General features: G+C 37.7%; 1 protein-coding gene across 1 annotated transcript; it reads left to right on the top strand.

Moving 5' to 3' along the window:
- Window positions 1–660: 660 nt before the first annotated feature.
- On the top strand, window positions 661–21,976 carry TM4SF18 (transmembrane 4 L six family member 18). The gene is made up of 6 exons (XM_047754908.1): window positions 661–841; window positions 950–1,143; window positions 3,918–4,007; window positions 16,278–16,420; window positions 20,361–20,541; window positions 21,578–21,976. Exons 2-6 carry the CDS (start codon window positions 967–969, stop codon window positions 21,590–21,592), a joined length of 606 nt encoding a protein of 201 aa, XP_047610864.1. The 5' UTR covers window positions 661–841; window positions 950–966; the 3' UTR covers window positions 21,593–21,976.
- Window positions 21,977–23,138: the final 1,162 nt, after the last annotated feature.

Raw genomic sequence — 23,138 nt, 5'->3', positions numbered from 1 at the left:
TTTACCACCACTGCCTACATTATCTTTAACCTCAGGGCTGAGATTCCTTCCCATGACCCTTTCCTTATGTCATCATAATTAAGGGGGTCTTTGGATTTTTAAATTTAGGGTGCTAATTTGGAAGGGAGAATTCCTAAATTCACTTCAAACATTATTCATAAAGCCTTAATAAAAGTACCCAATTTCTTTTACCTTCTTTTCCTAGGCACTAAGAGATATGAGTTTACTCCTGTTGTTATTTTTCCGACAGGTAGAGATACTAGATGTGAACACTTAAGAGGAAAGCTGTCCTGGTCTTATAACCCTAAACTCATAAACAGTGATGTCTTGTTTTTCTCACCCACCAAGTCTGTCTTTTTCTGTCCTTTTTTGTGCCCCTGGGAGTTTGAACAACGCTCAGTGAATAGTGAAAATATACTAAAGAACAATGAATAAAAGGTAAATACTTAAAAGTTAGAATATTTGAGGAAAGCACACATCCCATGCTAGTGTAAGATCCCTTGGCAGATTTCTCTTTAACCCCCATCCGCTTGGGATGAAATTCGCCAGACTCACTTCCAACCCCTCCCCACCCCCACTTCCTTCTTCAAACACACTAGGGGGGGGTTCAGCCTTGAGTGCTCTAATCCAGAGGAAAATGACTTGTTTTAAAAAGCAGTAAAAACACCGCATTCCTTTGGCACAGGATGAAGACCAGCTCAGCTCTTCAGCCCTCGATCTTTGTCTATTGTTTTCCAAACAGTAAACTACTATTTCCACCCCGACAGATTGTGGGCTGCAGTTCTGTCCGAGTCCTGGGCTCCTCATGAATATGAACTGAAGGGCTCTGACCCAGAAAGTGGTAGGTAATCTCAGGGTGGGGGTTGACGGTGGGAGGGAGACAGGTAGAAAAAACCAAACAAAACCACCCAGGGTTTATGTAATTCTACACTCTTGAAATCTCCTGCAGGTTCTGAGTGGGGTAAAATGGGGTCTCGGAAATGTGGATGCTGCCTGAGTAGTCTGCTGATTCCGCTGGCACTTTGGAGCATAATTGTGAACATATTACTGTATTTCCCAAATGGACAAATGTCCTATGCATCCAGCAATAAACTCACCAACTACGTGTGGTATTTTGAAGGGCTCTGTTTCTCAGGTATCATGGTAAGTGCGGCTTTGGGGACTTGGGATCGCAGAAGGAGGAGTTCCTACTAAGAATTAAACTCGTTCCTAGTAAAAACGATGAATCACGGAAAAATCATTCTATTAATCCTGGGTTTGCAGTTTGGAAGATGGGTGGTGGTAGAAAGGCAGGGAGTCCATCAGGACTTGGAGAATAGCTTTGTTTTCAGAAAGCTGCTCAATTATGTAGCTCCAGTAATGCAGGAAATTTGTCCTAATGAAAGTCTCTGGAACACTGGCCTATAGAAAAACTATGTCCTCAGGAAATGTTGTGTGTCAGCTTATACTGTTTAATCTCCAGTGGCATTGCTCTTTTCCAGAATGGATTTTCTGTCTGCACTCATGATTCCTCTGGCTTAGAGGGGTATTGAGACAGTGGAAAAAGCAGGAACTTGAGGATTCAGATAAACTTGAGTTCCAATCTAAGCTCTCTTATTTGTGTCATGAGACTTTGAGCAAATTATTCAATGTCATTGGGCCTCAGTGTCCTCATTTGAAAAATGTGAATAATAACATTTACTTTTTAGGGAGAATATGGGGATTAAATAAAATCTCATGTATGAAGTGCCCAGGACAGAGAGTGACATGTGATAGGTAGCCAGTGACTATTATAAGTATAAATATTATTAGAAGGGTGGGCCATATCATCATTAAATAGTCTGACATTCTACCCCTAATAAAGGAGGGTGTTTCTGAAAACTAAATCAAAGTGTCCACAGTAAGAATCCATGAATGTTTTTCTGATGACTTTGTACTCTTTAAAAACAAACTGATAGTAAATCATTCTGGCAACTCAGAGGAAAAGACACTTTTCCTGATCATATCATTTCTAAAAAAAAACACATTGTGTACTTTTAGCTTCCTATACCAACAATAATATGAAAGAAAACCACTGTAATCTATGTCTACATCTTTGTGGGTGTTTAATTATTATAATATTTGAATAGCTACGTTGGAAAGCAGTTTCATTTTGCCACATTACACATTATGTATACATAGGTAACCTCTAAAATATGAATATTCAGTGCTATTGAAGGTGCTATGTGTTAAGTACACAATGAATGTTGGTGGTGGAACTACACATAAATGCAAGCCTTTTGGAGAAGACTTTTGTATATTAAGATCCATGAAAATGCTTATGTCTTTTGAAATGAGGAAATAATCCAAAATAAGGAAAGAAATGTGTGCATAGATATTTATGGGAGCATTATTTATAATAGCAAAAAACTAGAAGCATCCTAGAATAGACATGGTCAAATAAATCATGGTATGTTCTCTTCATAACTAATGAAATTTGTAGTTATGAACATGTAACAACATGGAAAATGCATGTTAGTTTGTGTTAAGTGAAAAAAGATAGAACAAAAATTTGAATGCATTATGATTGCAACTATGTAATATACACACATGTAGAAAAACACTGGGAGTCAATGCCTAAAAGCATGTAGGGAAGCGGAATTTTTGGATAATTTCCCTCCATTATTCTTGGGCCCTTTGTATTGCAGTTACATTTTACACCAAAAAGAGAAAGCAGTTTCTCTATCAAGACAGGCATTTCTCCTTTGACACAACTTTAGGGTCTAGCTCTAATTATTTTTAACAGTATTATGATGGGGCTGGTTACTGCATCTGATTACTGTGCCTTATCTTGTCATTGTTTCCCTTCAGTATAGAATTGTAATAAACAGATTGCAAGGCATTACTAAGGTTAAACCAGAAACTGTTTAAAATTGTGTGTTGAAAGGAGGGGAATATAGGACTATTATATTCCATGTAAAATTTAAAACTGTAAAAGGAACTTGTTCCCTATCTTTCACTGTCTAGGAATTCTAGAAAAATATCCCTTCAAGAGCAAATCTTTTCAGGAGAAAGAAGAGGAATATAGATAAATAATTAAATGGACAGATAAATAATGGCTGAAGGAATTTGGAAACTGGAAATGTTCACCTCAAACAGTAAAATAACAATTCAGCTTCAAGATTCAGTTCTGAACAGTAGGATAGGTGGAGAATTTGCCAGAAGCAATTCATGGTCCATACCTGCCCAAACCGGAGACTGTAATAGTAAAGAAATCCCTGTTCTTTCCAGGACTTGAGCGCTTTGCCTAAGATAGCAAGAAAGGGAAGTAGAATACATTGAATTCTCCCAGTTTGTGGGCTTGAAACAGGCAAAGCACACTGCAAAATTTGAATCTGAGATGATTAGAATACATGGGGAAAATTGAATTTACTTTACTTTAGGTTAAGACATGTAGTATCAGATTAGCCATACCTTTTACCTGCATTCCCAGAGGGCAGAAAGTGGAGAGGGGCTGGCCAAAGTCTGGTGGATGGTTTTCCTTTGTCCTTTACTAGTGAGTCAGTAAAAAATGCAGGTTTGCTGCAGAGGATGGTAGTCTCAGGTCCAAACCATTTGCCCCTCCTTAACCCTTAGCTTTTGATAACCGATAACCAGGATAATAATAGCTAACATTTATTGCTCTCTTATTATGAATCAAGCACTGTATTCAAAATTTTACATACAATAACCTCATAACAACCCAAAGGGTTGAGAACCCAAATTGGTTCTCAGCACCATTTGACAGGAGAGGACTCTTGAGGTCACACAGCTGTTAAAGTGGCAGAGCTGGAATTTGAAGCCCAGATCTGCTTGATCCCAGAGTCTATGCTCTGAAACTGAAAACATGCGTTGTGCTGTAAGTGAATACAAACTAGTTTTCCAATTCTGAATACTATTTCTTTTCTTCCCTACTTTAGATGCTTATAGTAGCAGCAGTTCTTCTTGTACTGGAGAATGATAACAACTATAAATGTTGCCAGAGTGAAAACTGCAGCAAAAAGTACATGGTAAGAGCAATAGTATTTTGAGTATGGTTGACTGGGTCCCAGTTTTCTTTCCTCTCATTTAGAAACACACAGATATTGACACTATTGTACCCTTTCCATGATCCTGTTAGTTCAGAACCCAAGAGTTTACTCCAAAAATTATCTTTCATTTTGTTAATTTCTTCCTTCGCTTTTTGTTCTGGTGACATTCTTCCAGAAATTCAAGATTTAAAGATACGCAAAATTAGGGAAAAAAAAAACTTTTCCAGAATTTCTGTGAGTCTATTTTTTCCCTTATCAACTTTGTTGAGACTAAGAACTAATTTACATACAATAAATGTCATTCATTAAAAGTGTAAAATTCCATGAGTTTTGACAGTTAACTCCACCCATGAAACTACCGTCATAATCAAGAAACAGAACATTTCTGTCACCTCCCAAAAAGTTAATCTTTGATCTGCTTTTTGTCATTACAGATTAGTTTGTATTCTATATAAATAGAATCATACCATATTTGTCTTCTGCATCTGGCTTCTTCCATGCAGCATTAGATTTGTCCCTGAGTTGGACATATGTGATGTATATTTTTTAAATTGGAGCTTTAAAAATAATTAAAATAAAATCAAGAGAGAATAATACAACCACATTTTTCTGAGCCTATGTTCAACAGGTAGGCACTGGGTTCCTACATTTCCACCCTTATCCATCTCTTCTTCCTCATGATCATCATCATAGCACTTCATAGTTCTCTCACATTTATCGAGTGAATTCGATCATTGTTACTGCTGTTTTATAGATGAGTTACCTGCGACTCAAAGAGAATGTGTGATTCATTAACTAGAGGAGCTTTACCAGAGGCCTGGGAGGCGTTCTTTGCAGCAGTGGTTCCACACGTTGGTTGCACATTGCAATCATCTGGGAGCTTGGTGTTAGAATCCCAAGCCCAGAGACTCTGACTGAGTTATTCTGAGGTGCAAGCAGATTTTATTGTGCAGCCAGCATGGCATGACCTACTTTCTTTGACTCTTGCTTTTTTTGAAGATTAAATTAGTTGTTTAATTTAGCACTGTGCCCCTGGTGGGTATGAATTTAAAAACTAAAATATGCTCCATATGCATGTGTGTGTGTGTGTGTTTTCTTAATCAGTTGACTGAGACATCCTCTAGTAATTGCTGGTATTACACTTCAGAAAAGCTTTCAAAATTGTCTAGGTTAAGCAGTATATTCAGGTATATTATAGCCTATGCTACTCAGGGAATTTCTAGAAAACAAATGCATGCGCCATTAAGTATATAATAAAACTCAATTTGTTCAATTTGCTTAATTCACTATTAGCCCCCTCCAGCCCCCCTCTAGACATACTAGAAATAGTGTAGGGTCTGGATGGGATCTTATAATCAGCATTGGATAAAATGACTGGCATCTCAGCTGGGAAGAGCAGGAGGAAGGGAGAGAAGAGTCACTGGATTTCTTGCTTGGTTCTTTCAAAGTAGTCTTTAGAAAGGAATCCCAACTGATTTGTCCTCCAATGCCAAATACCTGATGGCAATGAAATAAGTGAGCCTGTAAGCATTAGAGTAAATGTTCTACTTAAGGAAGAGAGGAAGCTGCTACTCAAGTCCAACCAATTGCTACTACTACAAAATTGTACAATAATTCTCAGTTTTCAATAGGAAATGGAAATATGGAATTTTAAGGAAAACTTTTCTGTTATAAAATTTGGGGAATTAATTATCATATAAGCTAAATAAAGTACATCTTGCAGAACAAATTTGAGCTTCCACTTTGTAACTTCTGGAGCCCTGGAATGGAAATTTAGGTCACCCAAGATTCATTTTGCTGAAGAGAAAAAAGTTTTCCTCAACCCCCTTAAGGTTCCTGGTTGGGTCTGAAAATTAAACTGATAACAGACTAACATGAGAAAAGCATACACATTTTATTGAATTTTTACATGTACATGGAGGGATGAAGAGAATGAAGATCCAAAGATGTGACCAGAGCAGCAAGCTTCTATACATCTTAGACAAAGAAACAATGAATTTGTCAAGAATTGACAGGACAGAGAGATTTGGGTTAGAGATAGAAAAGGTGAAGAGGTAGCTAGGAAGATACGCTTTAGTTTAACAAGATTGATGTATACAGGATACTTAGGCCCAAATTTCAGTCTCTGGGGATAAGAATGTCTTCCTTCCTCCTGGTACAGAGAGGGTACCTTTCACACAGGAGTTTTTTGACCTGCTTCAGGGAAGAAGGGTGAGAGGGTGGAGGAGGTCAAAATGAACTTCCTGCTTCTGCTGTTTCCTCAAACTCCTTAAGATAATACACCAAGATGCCATATCCTGAACTCAGTCATTCTTGTGTCTGACACTTCCCTCAAGATGTTTCACAGTCCAGAAACTGAGTGAGTAGATTGTCTCATAACTCACTGAGCCATTCTCTCAGTCCTGGACATTTCCAAGGTAATGAACAAACAAAGAGCAACAACAACAAAAAACCCCAAAGTTAATGGCTAGAACAAACTGTAAATTTAGTTTTTGAGTCCAGAGGACAAGCAGTTAAGAATATTTCTAGGTGTTGGAACACCAAGCATCTTCAGATGGAGTAAGAGCAGGAGAGGGTAATCTGACAGACTTTCCTGGTTCACCGTTTGAATGTCTCTGGGGATGTCATTAGGTGTTCTGCTGAACTTTCTGAGAGGCCCACACAGCAATAGGTACAACGATTGTCTAACATGAATTATTGTGATGCTTTCTCTGAAGTTTATATTATAGCTTTAGCTTGTCCAGTTTTGGGAAAAGGGAAGTTTTAATTCTCAATGATTCCAAATCATAAGGGTGGCAGAGAAGTTGGAAACATCAGTTTGGGGGAATGCTAGCCAGATATTGGAGAAAACTAAAATAATTTAGGATTCAATCCAATGTATAGATAGATAATAAAAACTCAAAGACAATGAATAGGACTAGAATCTGATATCCACAAAAGTGTGTTATAATTTTCCAATGAAACTTTTTTCTCTACAATCACTCCCATTTCTATCCAGATAATCAAAGTAAGACTAATTTGTCTGCAAAATATATCTATTCTCCTTAAACTGGGCCTGATTATATAACTCCTCAGTTTATCTAGTGCCATGTAATTAATTTTCTTTATGAATGCATCAGTTTCTCCATTGAGTTTTGGAAATTTTTACTCAGCTCAATGGTATGACCTTAAAATTACAGAAACCTATGCTTGTTAGAGTCCTCGAAGACAAGTACTTAGGCAAAAGCATCAGAGTAAAACAATAATTCTCTGTAAATGACAAAAGACTTTAAAATGGCCATGGTTGAGGATCTAATGAGAGTTTATCATGATGCAAATGAAAAAAGTTGGTTATTTCGGAGGCATACAATATTTTAAGATAATAACTAGAATTATGACAACATTATACCAGGACACAGATTTCCAGAAATTTTATATAATTTCTGGAGCACATATTAATAACATGTACCCTTACAAATAAGGTTAAAAACCACTTCTTATATGGCAATATTTTCCACATAATTTAACATATCAAGTAAACCTAATTAGTTTTCTCCCTTTCTCGCTCGCTCTCTCTCTCAAGGAAAGAGAACAAATTATTGAGATCTTCCAGGGGACCTCTGGAAAATCCCAAAGTTTGTTCCACGTCAACAAGACTACATTTAGAATTTCATTTTGGGGGAAGTTTGTCAAAAACATCAAAAAGAATCATAAGTCATTATGAAACAATACTTAGTGATCCATTTAACTGAAATGACAGTGATTTCAAAGGTAAATACAGAAAGTTACATCATTAAACAAAACAAAACAAAATACCCTTGACTCTATAAGTAGAGAAGACTCACTTGTCTTAAATAATCAAAGATGTAGTAAAATCATGAAGCATGGGAAATTATTCTATTAAAACACAAAGTCTTTGCTTTCTGGGTAGATTACTGAAAAGGTTAAAAACCTTTCACGATTTTTTAATCAAGAGGAGACCGATAGTCAAATAAAATTTGTCCTTTTAGGGGAGATAAGACCTAATTCTAGCTTTGCATCAGTGTACTTTTGATATTAAGGCCAAGCTGATATTAAGGCCAACTCCTTCTCTCTTTCTGTCTTTTCTCAACTTTTGTTTTTACTCAGTTTGTCCTCTTTTTCTCCTCTTTCTCGTTCTTAAACAGCCAATATTTTACATCAAGACAAATTATTCTTGTCCCTTAACAAAAAGGCATCTCCATAACTCATACTTTTATTTAACCAAAAGATAATTCTACTTTTCTTGCATACAAAATCATTCCCTTATTACTTCTAGTAAGTTTAATTACATATATTAATTGGAATCCCTAACTCTTGGAAATTTTAATTTCTAGTGAAACCTACAAAGTAAGCAACTGTGAACTATTACATTTTGACATTCTACTGATTGGAAAATTTTATAAATATATTATTTCATAATTTGTGGAAGTATACTTTTCCTCATAGTACAGTTTTCCAATGTATCACAAAATGCGTTTTACTAAAAAACCAAAATACCTTTAATTCTTCTGTAATAGGAAGAAAAAAGTAGATAAACCTTTGATGTAATTGCTGTTTCAGTATTTTATCTTACTCAGAAATGATCTAGATATCCACTGAATTTCTATCACTTGTTATAACTTTTAGGTTTCAAGTTAGCAAAAAGATTTTGGAAGTTTTTTTTCTTTTACTATATTTCCCACCTGTGACTCATTTATTATTCAACTGAAAATTTGTACCTCTTCATCTCCTGCACCTATTTGGTGAGGAAATTAAAGTAGTAAAGTATTATAAAACATAATTAGTGTTGAAAGGTTTATTTATAATATTTTATCACATAATTTACTTGCTCTTAATTATGTTTAGATTACTCATGAAAATTTTATGAGGTATTCCCTTGTAGTGCAGCAGGTTAAGAATCTGGCATTGTCATTGCTGTGGCTCAGGTTGCTGCTGTGGCTGGGGTTCAATCTCTGGCCCAGGCATTTCCACATGCCACTGGAAAAGCCAAAAAAAAAAAAAATTCTATGAGGAGTTCCCAATGTGGTGCAGTAGAAATAAATCCTACTAGGAACCATGAGGTTGCAGATTCGATCCCTGGCCACACTCAGTGGGTTAAGGATCTGGCTTTGCTGTGAGCTTTGCAGATACAGCTCGAATCTGGCATTGCTGTGGCTGTGGCGTAGGCCAGCAGTTACAGCTCCGATTAGACCCGTAGCCTGGGAACTTCCATATGCCTCGGGTGCAGCCCTAAAAGGAAAAAAACACACACACAAAAAATTCTATGAGACATTAAGACATTAAACAAAGTTAGCTTTCATCTTGTTATTTTTCTGGTTAACAATTTTTTTATACACACGTATATATAAAGCAACCATCAAACATCATAGAAACAAGCAGCTAAAAAAGTTAAACATGCAGCTTCTCTCTTTCTTTAACAATAGTTCTTGGTGGACATTAAGCAATTTCTATTGTATGTTTCGTTTTTAGGTTGAATTTATAGTTTCATCATTTTAAACATGTAGTAGAGATAATATGTTTGTTTCTCTAATAAACCTAGGTAGAAAAAAATCTATACATCTGCATTATATTTAATGCTGACAACTCTAAAGATATGCCTTTTTTACTCAATTTAAAAAGTAGCTTTATTTACCAAAGATTATCCCAGATATGTGAATGTTTAAAGGAAAAAAAAAAAAAACTTCTTTTCTTTTTTTCTCCTCTCTCTCAGGAGATTGTGAACAGAGTTTTAGTTATTTCCTGGGATATTTACATTTTAAGGACATGGTAAGAGTTATATCTCTGAGAGATGGAGAAAGGATGTAGGTTTTCTTATAGGCGTTTAGGACATGGTTGTCTATTATCAGAGGTCTAGGTTAATTACTACTAAAATTTTGTCCTTTTTTTTTGTCTTTTGTCCTTTTAGGGCCGCACCCGCGGTCTATACCACAGCTCATGGCAATGCTGGATCCTTAACCCACCGAGCAAAGCCAGGGATCGAACCCACAATTTCATGGTTCCTAGTCAGATTTAGTTTCCGCTGTGCCATGATGGGAACTCCTTGTCCTCTTTCTTAAATGCAGTTTTGTTTTCAGTATCCTGATCTTTTACAATACCTGCCAACATTTTGAGATTAATAGAAGTGGTTTGGGGATTGGTAAGGATAGGTGGACTTAGAATTGCTTTTATAACTGCATTTTTGGGTTTGTAAAGACTTGGTTTGTAAGACAAGGACAGTTGCTTTTTTTAAGTCTTCGAAGAATTGGGTTGCAGCCTGAATGATACCAAGGGGCTGGTCTGCCCATCTGACTGCATTATCTTCAAGATGCTTCCTTATCTCAGGGAGAAGATTTCCAACTAAGATGGAAATTGAAAGATTTCTCCATTCTAGATTTAGAGCTGTGTGCCTTTGGAATGTTTTCTTAAATCATTCCACAAAGCCTTCAGCATGTTTTCTTTTCCTGTGAATGCAGAGTTCCTAAGGAGAGAAGGCCTTAACCAAAAAAGTTCCTATTAAGCTCTGAATGTCAACCTCCAATTTGGCCAACTTCTGACCATAGAGTTCTTTTTTTTTTTTTCTTTTCTTTTTCTTTGTTTAAAGAACATGCAAAACCAGAGAGTTCCCATCGTGGCTCATCCTGAACAAGGCCAGGGGTCGAACCCCTATCCTCATGGATACTAGTTGGTTTCTTAACCCATTGAGCCATAGTGGGAATTTCCATAGAGCTCTTTTAAAAAAAAAAAAAATTTGTTCCAAATATTTAAACCAAAGGTATACCTACTGAGTATCTCAAAATCAATACTTAACCATGGACACAAGAGGTGCCCCCAAGGAGAGTTCGAGAGATGCAGCCCCCAAACCACTTCCAAAGGTAGCCAAAGAAAGATGACTTAGACAACCCCTTGGGAGAGCTGGTAATGTAGGGAAGATAATAGCTACGAATGGGACACAACCACATTTATGTATAGCCATATTTGGGGAGCTTGAAATCTGACATTTGACTTCCTGCAAAAGTAAGAACTGATATTTGCATGCCCTGATAGGCAGAAAGCCAAGCCACGTCCTCAGGACATGAAATAGGAGATGAACAGGAAAGCAATAGGATCAATAACCAGTGGGTACCCCCAGATCAAATTTTAATCAGAGTCACAATCCAAGAACTAATACTCACAAATGTTTTTCTCCTGCCAATCTGAATCTGACAAGGAAAGGACCTTACCGCCTTTGCCCAACTGGTCTCCCCAAGCAGAGATCTAAGAAACTAACTGGGTAAGAATGCTTTTGGCAACTTTAGTCAGAGGTCTAGGATCTCTGACTGCAGTTTCTGGATTGAACAAAAGTGATGGTGCCCCATGATGGGTGCCAGAAACTGTAGGGGAGAAAATTTTTCCTCAACTTTTTAGGGTCCCTGTCTGAAAGTGAAACTGACAGAGACAGATTAACAAGAGAAAAGCATACAAATTTTATTGAATTTTTCCATGTACCTGGGAGCCTTCACAAAAGAACAAAGTCCCAAAGTTGTGATCAGAGCAGTAAGTATCTATACCTTTCAGACAAAGAAACAACAATACATTTATAAAAAATCATCAGGTAAGAGGGGTTTGGGCTCCAAGTACTAAATGGTGAAGAAGTAACCAGGAAGGTAAAGTTTAGCTTAACAAGGTTTGTTTACATAGATTTCTTGGCCCCAAACTCCCAGTCTCTGGTGACTAGAGTGTCTTCCTTCCTCTTGATACAGGGACAGCACCTTTCACATGGAAATTTTATGATCCCTGCTTCAGGGTAGAAGGATGAGGGGATGGGGGAAGTCAGAATGGCTTTCCTACTTCTGTCGTTTCCTCAAACTCTTTCAGCCTAAGACATTAATATGCCAAGGTGCCATATTTTGGAACAGTGTGACCTAAACCCCGTGAGCTTTTTGGTTGCTGTCCATTCCTCAGTGGAGTCTCATCTTTTACCAATGTCTTATGGGTTGCTATCCCTGGAATACAAACATTGGCTAAAAAAGGGCACTTGAAATAATGGAGGTTTTTGTTTTTTGTTTTTTTTTTTTTTTGGTCTTTTTGCCATTTCTTGGGCCGCTCTCGCGGCATATGGAGATTCCTAGGCTGGGGGTCTAATCAGAGCTGTAGCTGCTGGCCTTCGCCAGAGTCATAGCAACACAGCATCCGAGCTGCGTCTGCGATCTATACCACAGCTCATGGCAACGCCGAATCCTTAACCCACTGAGCAAGGCCAGGAATCAAACCTGCAACCTCATGGTTCCCAGTCAGATTCGTTTCCATTGCGCCACGACGGGAACTCCCGAAAAAATGGAGATTTTGATTATACTTTCCACTTTGCAAATAATTTATAAATCCATTGTGCCCTTTAATTTTTGAAACAGCCCTATTTTGTAGGTGCTGTCACCATCTGCAGCATCAACATTTTATAGAAATTGAAACTGTGACTCACAGAGATTCTTATTCCCATTTAATTTTGAGGCATACCTTGATTGTGCAATTGTATCTACTCTTTATGTTGTAATTTGTTTGTGTGAACGTACATACATACATAGTATGCCATGGTTGGCAACTTCCCCAAATGAAGACTTTCTTCATTAATCTTCTCAGCAAACTGCTTTGGAGTACATTTGGTAAACAAGGGACTCAATCTTTTGAAAACATCCTTCTTCCTTTTCTAAAGATGACATTGGTGAATAGGTAAATATTTCTTACAAAGTATAACAAACAAATTTATAGTAAAAAAAATAGCTCTGGTTATTATATGATGAGGCAAAACTCTATTACAAGCACTATGAGAAATATAATTTGAAAGAACTTTTAATCATATGTGAAGTTGCCAATGAGGTCACCAATATCAAATAGGAAAAGGCACAAGTGTTCTTCTTTGTGTTTTTAAAACACTTTTTTTCTGATTTTCTATAAAGATGACATATTAATATTACATTCATAAAGTGATTCTAAACAAAGAACTATATATAATACAATGTTTGTTCCAAAAATCACAGGTGTTTTTTCCTCACTTTTTCTGGTCTCAGCTTTTGAATTTATCATCATCTGACTATTGCATGTTTCTCTTTGGCCATCTCACTCTCACTTGCAATTAACATTTCTTTTTTTTTTTTTGCTTCTTTCAATCTCTTTTTATTATTATTATTATTTTTAATAGTTATTTCCCCAACACAATTTTTTTTATACTGTACAGCACGGTGACCCAGTTACTCATACATGTACACATTCTATTTTCTCACAATATCATGCTCCATCATAAATGACTAGACATAGTTCCCAGTGCTACACAGTAGAATCTCATTGCTAATCCATTCCAGAAACTAACATTTCTAAAACTAAGTTAAATTGTCTCTGAAGCCAGACTTCCTTTTTTGGCATCTCTATTTGTATCTGCTTTTTATTCAAGTTACAAACTCTGGATTTTTTTTTTTTTTTTGGTCCATCTCCAGCTACTCATTTCCTCCTCGATGTCTTTTCACCTAGTACATGTCTTTGTTGTCACAACTTGCATTTTTTCCATATTCTTTTTTTAAATGTATTTTTATTAAAGTATAGCTGATTTTAAATGTGTCAATTTCTGCTTTACAGCATAGTGACCCTATATATTTTTTTTTCTCATACATCATGTTCTATCCCAAGATATAGTTCCCTGTGCTATACAGTAGGACCTCATTGCTTACCCATTCTACATGTAATAGTTTACATCTACTAACCCTAAACTCCCAGTCCACTCCACTCCCTTCTCCTCCCTATAGGCAACCACAATTCTGTTCTCTATGTCTGTGAGTCTGTTTCTGTTTTGTAGAAGGTTCATCTACGCCATATTTTAGAGTCAACATATAAGTGATATCATATAGTATTTGTCTTTCCTTTGTTTTTTGTTTGTTTGTTTGTTTTTTGTCTTTTTAGGGCCGCACCTGTGGCATATGGAGGTTCCCAGGCTAGGGGTCAAATCGGAGCTACAGCTGCCAGCCTACGACAGAGCCACAGCAACGCCAGATCCGAGCCACATTTGTGACCTACACCACAGCTCATGGCAATGCCAGATCCTTAACCCACTGAGCGAGGCCAGGGATCCAACCCCCAACCTCATGGTTCCTAGTCGGATTCATTTCCACTGCGCCACAACGATGGGAACTCCCTGTCTTTTTCTTTCTGACTCACTTCGCTTAGTATGAGAATCTCTAGTTGCATCTATGTTGCTGCAATTATTTCGTTCTTTGTTTAACGGCTGAGTTGTATTCCATTTGGAATTCTTATTTTGGGGCTCTCTAATTTCTGGTTGATATGCCACTGCTGCCAGAGCAGTTTTCCAAAATCATGTCACTTCCTTGCTCAAAAACTAATTACATGGCTTGTTGGAAAAAGAGCTAATCCAGGTCTAGGGCAGCATAAATGTAAACTGAGCTTAGGACATCTTTTGCTAGGAAGCAAGGAAGTGTTCAAAGAATGATAAGGCTGTATCAGAGGGCACAGGAATTAACTTGAAGGGATATTTCCACTGGCCACAGCTGGACCATTTGAGCATCTAAAAGAAGAATAACCATGATGAGTTGTAGCACATTGAATTAGAAAATCCCTGAGTCCACTATGATACAGAAAAAGAGAGGCAGAGGAGAGAAACAGGAAATAGAAGTTCTATGCAGGGAAGTGATAACTTACAAATGCAGGAGAAATGATAGAATTAGAAAAGCTGCACATTACAACCACTCACAGTGATAACTGGTGGTTATAAATATGAGGTTCAATAGATGCTAAATCCATCAGTTGAGATGTCTTTAGGGAACAAGATATGACAGTCTCAAAGTATTACCTCACAAGTTATTTTCTAATTGCAATATGGAAAATTTACATTTATAGAGCTGAAGGACACCACCATAACCAAGAGAGCAAATTTAGCATCATCAGTGGCCAGGAGAGACGCATAATGTGCCCAATGCCAATCATGTATTCTTGCCAAAATATTTTACCCAAGTCCAATTTTAAGGAAACAATCAGAAAAGCTCTGAATATAGGACATTTACAGGACAACTGGCTGGGATTCTTCAAAAACAATGTAATATTCTGAAAAAAAAAAATAAGCAGCAAGACTAGTATAGTAAAAGTAACTAAAGAGATATAACCTTGTGCATAAACCTTCATTGAATCCCGTAGAAAAAAGTAAAAATTGCAGAATAATAGAATATCTTTCTTCTTGGGAGATACGTATTGGTGTGTTAACAGGTTGAGATATCACAATGTCTGCAACCTATTTTCAAACAGTTAAGCAACAAAAATGTAAATAAAAATACATGTGTGTTGATGTATATAAACATACAGAAAGAGGGGGGGAGAGAGAGAGCAAGCAAATATGGTAAAACAGCCACAAAAGTGAGGCTGATTTTAAGATTACTATACTTTCAAATTTTGTAGATTTGAAAAAATTTTAATAAAAGGTTGTGGCGGCACAGGGGGCACTTGCCCTGAAGGATGAAGTCCAGCCTCCTTGTTCTAAGGCCATCTCTTGCCCAGATCTTCCAAGCTACACTCACTTTATATGTGATTTAAGGTTTGGATTGTGTTCTGTTCACCCTGTCTTCCCAGTATTAGCACCATGCCAATCTGGCCATCATCAGTTTCTCCCCTTTACTCCTCTGTAGGACACCCCTCTTAGATCAAAATAATCTACCTTCTCTCACTACTCAATTTGTGCCAATCTGTCTGTGAATGTTGCTCATTCTCTCTACTCAAATGAAAACACCCTCCCCTCATCAATCCCATCCTCACTAAAGTATAAATATGACCATCTGAACAAACACCTGATATTTTCAAGCATAGTCCTGTATGTGAAGATATTCATATATCATCTTCATAAAAGAAAGGCAAGGACCATAGCTTATGATTCCTAGAAAACTCACCTTACCCAAAAAATAGTATCTCTTTAATAAATAAGTATAGATTATTGACCGCATCCCGTCATTGCATTTATATAAGAGTTGGTCAGTTTTTTGATATCAAAACTGCAGAAAAAAAGGGGAAGAAATTTTGTAAATTCACTAATTTCCTCTATGGAATGTCAAAGGAAAAAAATCATTTAAAAACTGATTTTTAAAATCAGATGAATTGGGATTAAATGCTTCCATGTTGATGTGGACATGATATTACATAGACTGCAGCAGGCTTGGATGAATTGGTGAAGATACCTATCTGATCATTTATCCACAGTATCCCTTTGTCTCATTCTACAGCCCTAACTTCCTTCTATGTTTAATTTAGGTACTGCTGTCGATGATCTTTTCGGCCCTTGGAATTGCTTTCTCTGGTTACTGCCTGGTCATATCTGCTTTGGGCCTTCTTCAGGGCCCATACTGCCGTACCCTTGATGGTTGGGAGTACGCCTTTGAAGGCACAGCAGGACGGTAAGGAATAATTCCCTGATTTGGGAGGAGGGCAGATATCAGAAACTGGCTGAGTATGAGCTGGCTTCAGGCTCATACTCATTTTCCATAATCATTTTGCGGTTCTATGTGGCTACCTTACTGCCAGATTTTTCTAACAGTTGACTAATATATCCAGACCATTTTTTTCCCACACAGACTTTTGTTTAGATGCTTTTTCTCCAATCTTTTAATGCCACACGCACTCACTATTTTGAGGCTGTCATGGAGATATCCAAATGAAAGCATGTTTCTCCTGTACTGCAGGGCAGGGCTTCCTGGTTATTGTGGTCAGGCAATGGCCAGCTCTCGGGGCTCAAGTAGTTCCAGGAAGTCATGTTGAGCAAATAAGCTGAGCTATTCATATTTGCAGTTATTCAGAAAATAGTTTTTAAGCACCTACTAAGTTCAGGCCGCGGCCTAAGTGCTAGAGAATCAAAGGTAAATTACACAGGTCCACTTCCCTCTGGGAACTCACCCAGACCTGGCAGAACATTCTGCTGAGATGGAAGCCTTAGAATGAGCATGGCCCTCAGAGCACAGGGCTTCAATGCTTAAAAGTCTGGTTTCAAGGAGTTCCTGTTGTGGTTGAGCGGGTTAAGTACCTGACTAGTCCCAACAAGGATGAGGATTCCATCCCTGGCCTCGTTCAGTTAAAGATCTGGCTTTGCCACAAGCTGTAGGGTAGGTTGCAGATGTGACTCGAATCTGGTGTTGCTATCTATGGCTGTGGTGTAGGCCAGCAGCTGCAGCTCCTATTTGACCCCTGGCCTGAGAACTTCCATGTGCTGCAGGTACTGCCATAAAATAAAAAGTCTAGGTTCAAGTTTCCCATCTCCTGCTTACAAACTCTATGGCCTTAGACGAATATCTGGATATCTCTGAGTCTCTGTAAACCGGAAATAAACATCACTTCTACCTCACAGAACTGAATGTTAAACAGAAATAAAGCACAAATTAGACTTAATGGATTCCCGACATGCCAAATTTTCTTATTAACATTATTACCTTGTATGACTTTCTATAGCACATGATGTCTTCCATCTGCCAGGTGGTCAGTTAGTCCAGTCATTGGCATAGTGACCAGAGAGGATCCAGTGAGTTTCCTTCAACAAGCATTTGCTGATCTTTGCAATGTGCCAGGCACGGCCTTGGGCCTTAGATGTGGCCCTTCAGAAATGGATAAGTCACAGTAGTGCCCTCAGAGAACACAGCTGAGTGAGGAAATAGATGCATAGCTATGGCTATGCTTAGAATTATAACACAATGAAGAAAATGCTGTGATAGAACTTGCACAGAGTTGCAGAGAAAATGAGTATCAGGGTAAACATCTCTGTTCTTTCCAGACTCTGCTAGTGCACTTGTGATTCATTCTATTTATATAAGAAGAATAAATAATACCATAGCCTGGGAGAAAAATAGAAATCCTGCCAGTCATCTTGCTTTAAATGGTTGGATGATCTGTGCAAAGCATATTCTGGTAACAGTCTAGGCTATGAATCTGGAAGGGATTAGTTTCCTTGGAGGCTAAGACTGAGTTAAGAGTGAGAGGGGGTCTGGGGTGGGTCCAGGGAAATGATAGCAAGAAATTACATCTGCATCGTGTCTTATAGGTTCCAAAGCATTTTTATATGCCTCCCGTTGAATATTCATGATGACCCTAGGGTTAGATATTTTAAGCCATCGTTCAGATAAGACTCTAGAAATTAGAGAGGTAAAATCCCTTACAGATCCAGGGGTTCTGACTCCATATTCAGCGCTCATTACCACTTGAGACATTAGCAATATCAAGAAACTCTAAGTGTCTCTGAATGTCCCAGAGCATAGAGAGTAGGAAATTTAAAAAGGGAGGAAAGAGATTTAAAGTAAGAGAAGAGGAGAGAAATGGAGGGAGGAGAAAGAAATAAAAGAGAAGAAAGCAGTCATGGTGGTGGTGGTGGTGGTGATGATGGTCACCAAAATGCAGAATTTACCCCTTTGCGCTACAAGCACCAATGCCCAGGGCCACTTGGCCAGTATCAAATTTGCCTAATTGTTGTTTTGAGAAAAAGCATCTGGCTAATGACGAGATACATATATATATACATATATATATATATATGTATATATATATACTTTTTTTTTTGGTCTTTTCTAGGGCCACACCCATGGCATATGGCAGTTCCCAGGCTAGGGATCTAATCGGAGCTATAGCTGCTGGCCTATGCCACAGCCACTGCAACTCGGGATCCAAGCCGAATCTGCGACCTATACCACAACTCACGGCAACGCCGGATCCTTGACCCACTGAGCAAGACCAGGAATCGAACCCGAAACCTCATGGTTCCTAGTTGGATTCGTTAACCACTGAGCCACCACAGGAACTCCCATGACAAGATATTTATAAACAACTTTATCTTGTAAATAGGTTTGATTGTTTTTGTTTGGGTTTCTTTTTTCATTAGAGTTGATGCACATTATTTTATGTTACAGGTGTATAATAGAATGATTCACAATTTTAAAGGTTATACTCCATTTACAGTTATTATAAAATATTGGCTGTATTCCCAGTGTTGTACAATATATCCTTTTATCTTATTTTATACATTAATAGCTTGTACCTCTTAATCCCCTAATCATATGTTGCCCCCTCCTCTGCCGGTAACCACTAGTTTGTTCTCTATTTCTGTGAGTCTGCTTCTTTTTTGTTATAGTCACTTGTTTGTTATATTTTTTAGATTCCACATATAAATTATGTCATAGTACTTGTCTTTCTCTGTCAGACTTATTTCACTTAGCATAATACTTTCCTAGTCCATCCATGGTGTTGCAGATGGCAAGAATGCATGTTCATTCTTTTTTATGCCTAAGTAGTATTCCTGTGTGTGTGTGTGTGTGTGTGTGTGTGTGTGTGTGTGTGTGTGTACATATATACCACATCTTCTTTATTCATTCATCTGTTGATGGACACTTAGATTGATTCCATATCTTGGCAATTGTAAATAATGCTGTGTTGAGGAGACTAGCTTTTCATTTTAACTTAGTTGAACAGAGAATATCACCCTTGGGGAAATGCTAATGGCCATGCAGATCCGGAAGTGAGTGAAAGTCATTAGGTTGATTCAGTGTGGTTTTATGTTTTAAGCCACATGGGAAGTCCAATGCAGTGTGGTTTTAAAATCATCTTGGAAGTGGTTTAATTCTCACAATCCTGTAATAAACTAAACTAATCAAAACTTTTGGCCTTTTGTGTTTCTAGCTCTTAATCTAAATCTTAAGAGCTGTAGAACAGCAGTTGTTTAAAGCAGTACTCCTCACACTGTGGACTCTGGACCATCAGCATCACGTGGGAACTTAAAAATGCAAAGTCTCCAGCTCCATCCAAACATTCTAAATCTGAAACCCCGGGTGGGGCCCAGCATCTTTGCATTTTCACAAGCCTTCTGGAAAATCTTGATGTATGCTCAAATTTGAGAACTTTTCTAAAGGGCTTCGGGGCAGAACCTGAGAATAACTAACATCATTTCTCTTTGTTAATTTACCACCTGTGTGATTTTATATACAAAGGTAGCTTAGCCTTGTTCCTGACAACCCAGACTAACCTCTGGACTCTTAGGAAATAGGCAGCCTCTGCCTCTATGGGTATTGACATGTGCTGCCTTGCCTATTAAACTCTTCAATATGCATCTTGCTTCCTAAGTGAATTAGAATCATTTGAGGCAGCCACTGTGTTCATAATAAGCTTAGCCCAGTGCTATACATACCCTATGTTCAGTATATGCATCTGAATAATTTTATGTGTTCATGTTTAATAATATTATGTATTGTAACCACATATATATATTAATTTCCCAAATGTATGAAGACTTGTATGTAGCCTTCTTCCTTGGATTGAGTCTGCAGGCTTGGCGATGCATCATGTTGACCATTTCTTCCCTTTCAGTTTCCTTACAGATTCCAGCACATGGAGTCAGTGCCTAGAACCTGCACATGTAGTAGAGTGGAACATCATTTTATTTTCCATTCTCATAGCTCTCAGTGGGCTTCAGGTGATTGTCTGCCTCATCAGAGTAGTCATTCAATTATTCAAGATACTGTGTGGGACCTATTCAGTCATCATCCAGGTAAACAGACTCCCACTAGAACCTGTACCTCCTCCATTTTACCCCCACCATCCAGGATTCAGTGAGTCTTCTTGGAAGATCCTTAGAGTTCCATCATTTACTTTCCATTCTTAGTGTCCTCATCTTTACTTAGCCTTGAATATCTCAATTTTCCTAATATCCAATGTGTCCATTGGCTTGTCTCTATGGGTTGAATCAATGGAATAACTGTAAAATCACATTCCATGTTGTATGATGAAAATGTAAGTGTTTTGGGAGTTCCCATGTTGGCGCAGCAGAAACGAATCTGACTAGGAACCATGAGGTTGCAGGTTTGATCCCTGGCCTCACTCAGTGGGTTAAGGATCTGGCGTTGCCGTGAGCTGTGGTGTGGGTTGCAGGCATGGCTCGGATCTGGCATTGCTGTGGCTGTGGCGTAGGCCAGCAGCTACAGCTCTGATTAGATCCCTAGCCTGGGGAACTCCATATGCTGCAAGTGAGGCCCTAAAAAGACAAAAAAAAAAAAAAAGAAAGAAAGAAAAAAGAAAACATAAGTGTTTTGAATAAGCAATATTTCAACATTTCTCTACAGAAATAATGCAAAGTCAAAGAAGTCTTACTATTTATTGAAAAATTCCCTGTTCATAAATTAGTTGAAGGCTCACAACCCAATCCCACTGAAACAATTTCTATTTTGAATGTTGCTACATTCAATTAATAATCTTCTTTATACTGAGTGGTTTTGAAGAAGAGAAATATGTCTCCATCCTATTGAAACTACCTCTGATTCATTTATTAAAATACTAATGTTAATTTAATTATGGTTGAAACTGCTAACCTTATCCAGCAAGTCCAGATGAAGAGAAATCATGAATGAGACATTCTGTGTCCTGCTTGGCAACATACAGTGTTTAATACCTTTCCTAGCAGCTTCAAATAGATATTTTCCTATTCTACCATGTTTTGAAGATGAACTATAAGTCTGAGTTGCTACCTAGATTATGGGTCATTGATCATGTCAAGTTTACTCACTTTGAGTTTTTTTTTTTTTTTATAGCCTGGAATCATTTGAATAAGGACAAGACTGTTTTTCTTTATCAAGATATGGCCATCTACCTACATCTACTTGAGGGCAATAAACTTGAGGGCAATATTCAAATGACAGTATTTTCTCCAGTTGGTGTTTATTGTCCTCACTGGAAGTGCCAATTATGCTGTCCTTCCATTTAGAATTTTTCCTAAGATATATATTTCAAGGTCTTAAGAAATGTTCATTCCCTTTGATCAAATAAATTCAATTTCAGTAATCTATGCTATGAAAATAAATAAGAATGCAAGGTCAAACTTATGCAAACATATACTTGAACATTATTTAATATTCCAGAAAATTAGAAATACCCCCGAAGCCTAACTGTTTATGGGAAGGATTCAATAAAGCGTGGTACATTAGTTGTAATATTATGTAAAATGATATTTTAAAGATTATGAATAGTACTATGTAAAAAAGCAGATTACAAATTTATGTTTATAGTATAAGAAAAACTAAAACAAAAGTCAATAAATTAAAATATAGGATAATATCTAAATCTTGATGGATTTACACAAAAATGTTTGCTGTGGTTGATTTGGATGATAAATTACCCTTCCTACTTTTGTATATTTTCTTTATTATGTTTTACTATTAAAATACTTTTTAAAAGAACACATATTTTTACTATTAAAAATTATCCTGTTTTTGCAATCTTAAAAGGCACATGATTTTTCCAAGTGTTTCCCAACCTTGACTATCTATATACATTATACAATAACACTTCAACCAATGTTCAATGAGGAAAATAGTGAGATAGATAAGCCAAAAAGTTCTATATAAACTTATATAATTTAACAAGCTCTTGACATTATTTTCTCACTACAGTGGGCTACAAGAGGTAAACTTGAAATAAATGAGCTGTGGAGGACATGACCATTAACCAGTTGATACTTGTGTCATGGGAAGTTACCACCACCTTATTTATTTAAAAAAACAAGTAGAGAGTTAGAGAAAGTGACCATTAACCAGTTGATACTTGTGTCATGGGAAGTTACCACCACCTTATTTATTAAAAAAAACAAGTAAAACATTTATAAACTTTCTACCTATTCTTAGCATGACCCCCTGGAGTAGAGCATCCTTGTCTTATATTTTCCCATTATCCATAGGGCCTAGCACAAAGTGGGCATGGGAGATCTTCAATGTTGGACATTAGTGCCAGGCCCTTCTGCTCTCCGTGGCTGCTTGCCGAGCACCTGTCTCAATCATGGGCCCACTGGGCCCTAACACCTCTGCCACTTCCCATTGCCCTCCTCCATGGACACTGTCAACAATGCTCTACCTACCAATGCCTGTGCTGTGCCAAAGCTGGGAAGTGGTAGCCAGTAGTCTGGAGAATGCCCCTCTCCTTGATGCCTGGTCAACCTATAGCCTCCTTTAAGGGGCGCTGCCCAATACACAGCCTTTGCTGAATCTAGCATCTTGAAAGGAAGCCATGTTGGGTACCACATGACCCCTGTGCCTGGTACCCAGCTGACAGAACTTTAGCTGACAAGCCTAAAGGGAAACACTGTCCAAATGAGATTGG

This window comes from Phacochoerus africanus, chromosome 1 (assembly GCF_016906955.1).
Source record: "Phacochoerus africanus isolate WHEZ1 chromosome 1, ROS_Pafr_v1, whole genome shotgun sequence".
Lineage (NCBI taxonomy): Eukaryota > Metazoa > Chordata > Mammalia > Artiodactyla > Suidae > Phacochoerus > Phacochoerus africanus.
This window is presented reverse-complemented; position numbering and strand designations above follow the sequence as displayed.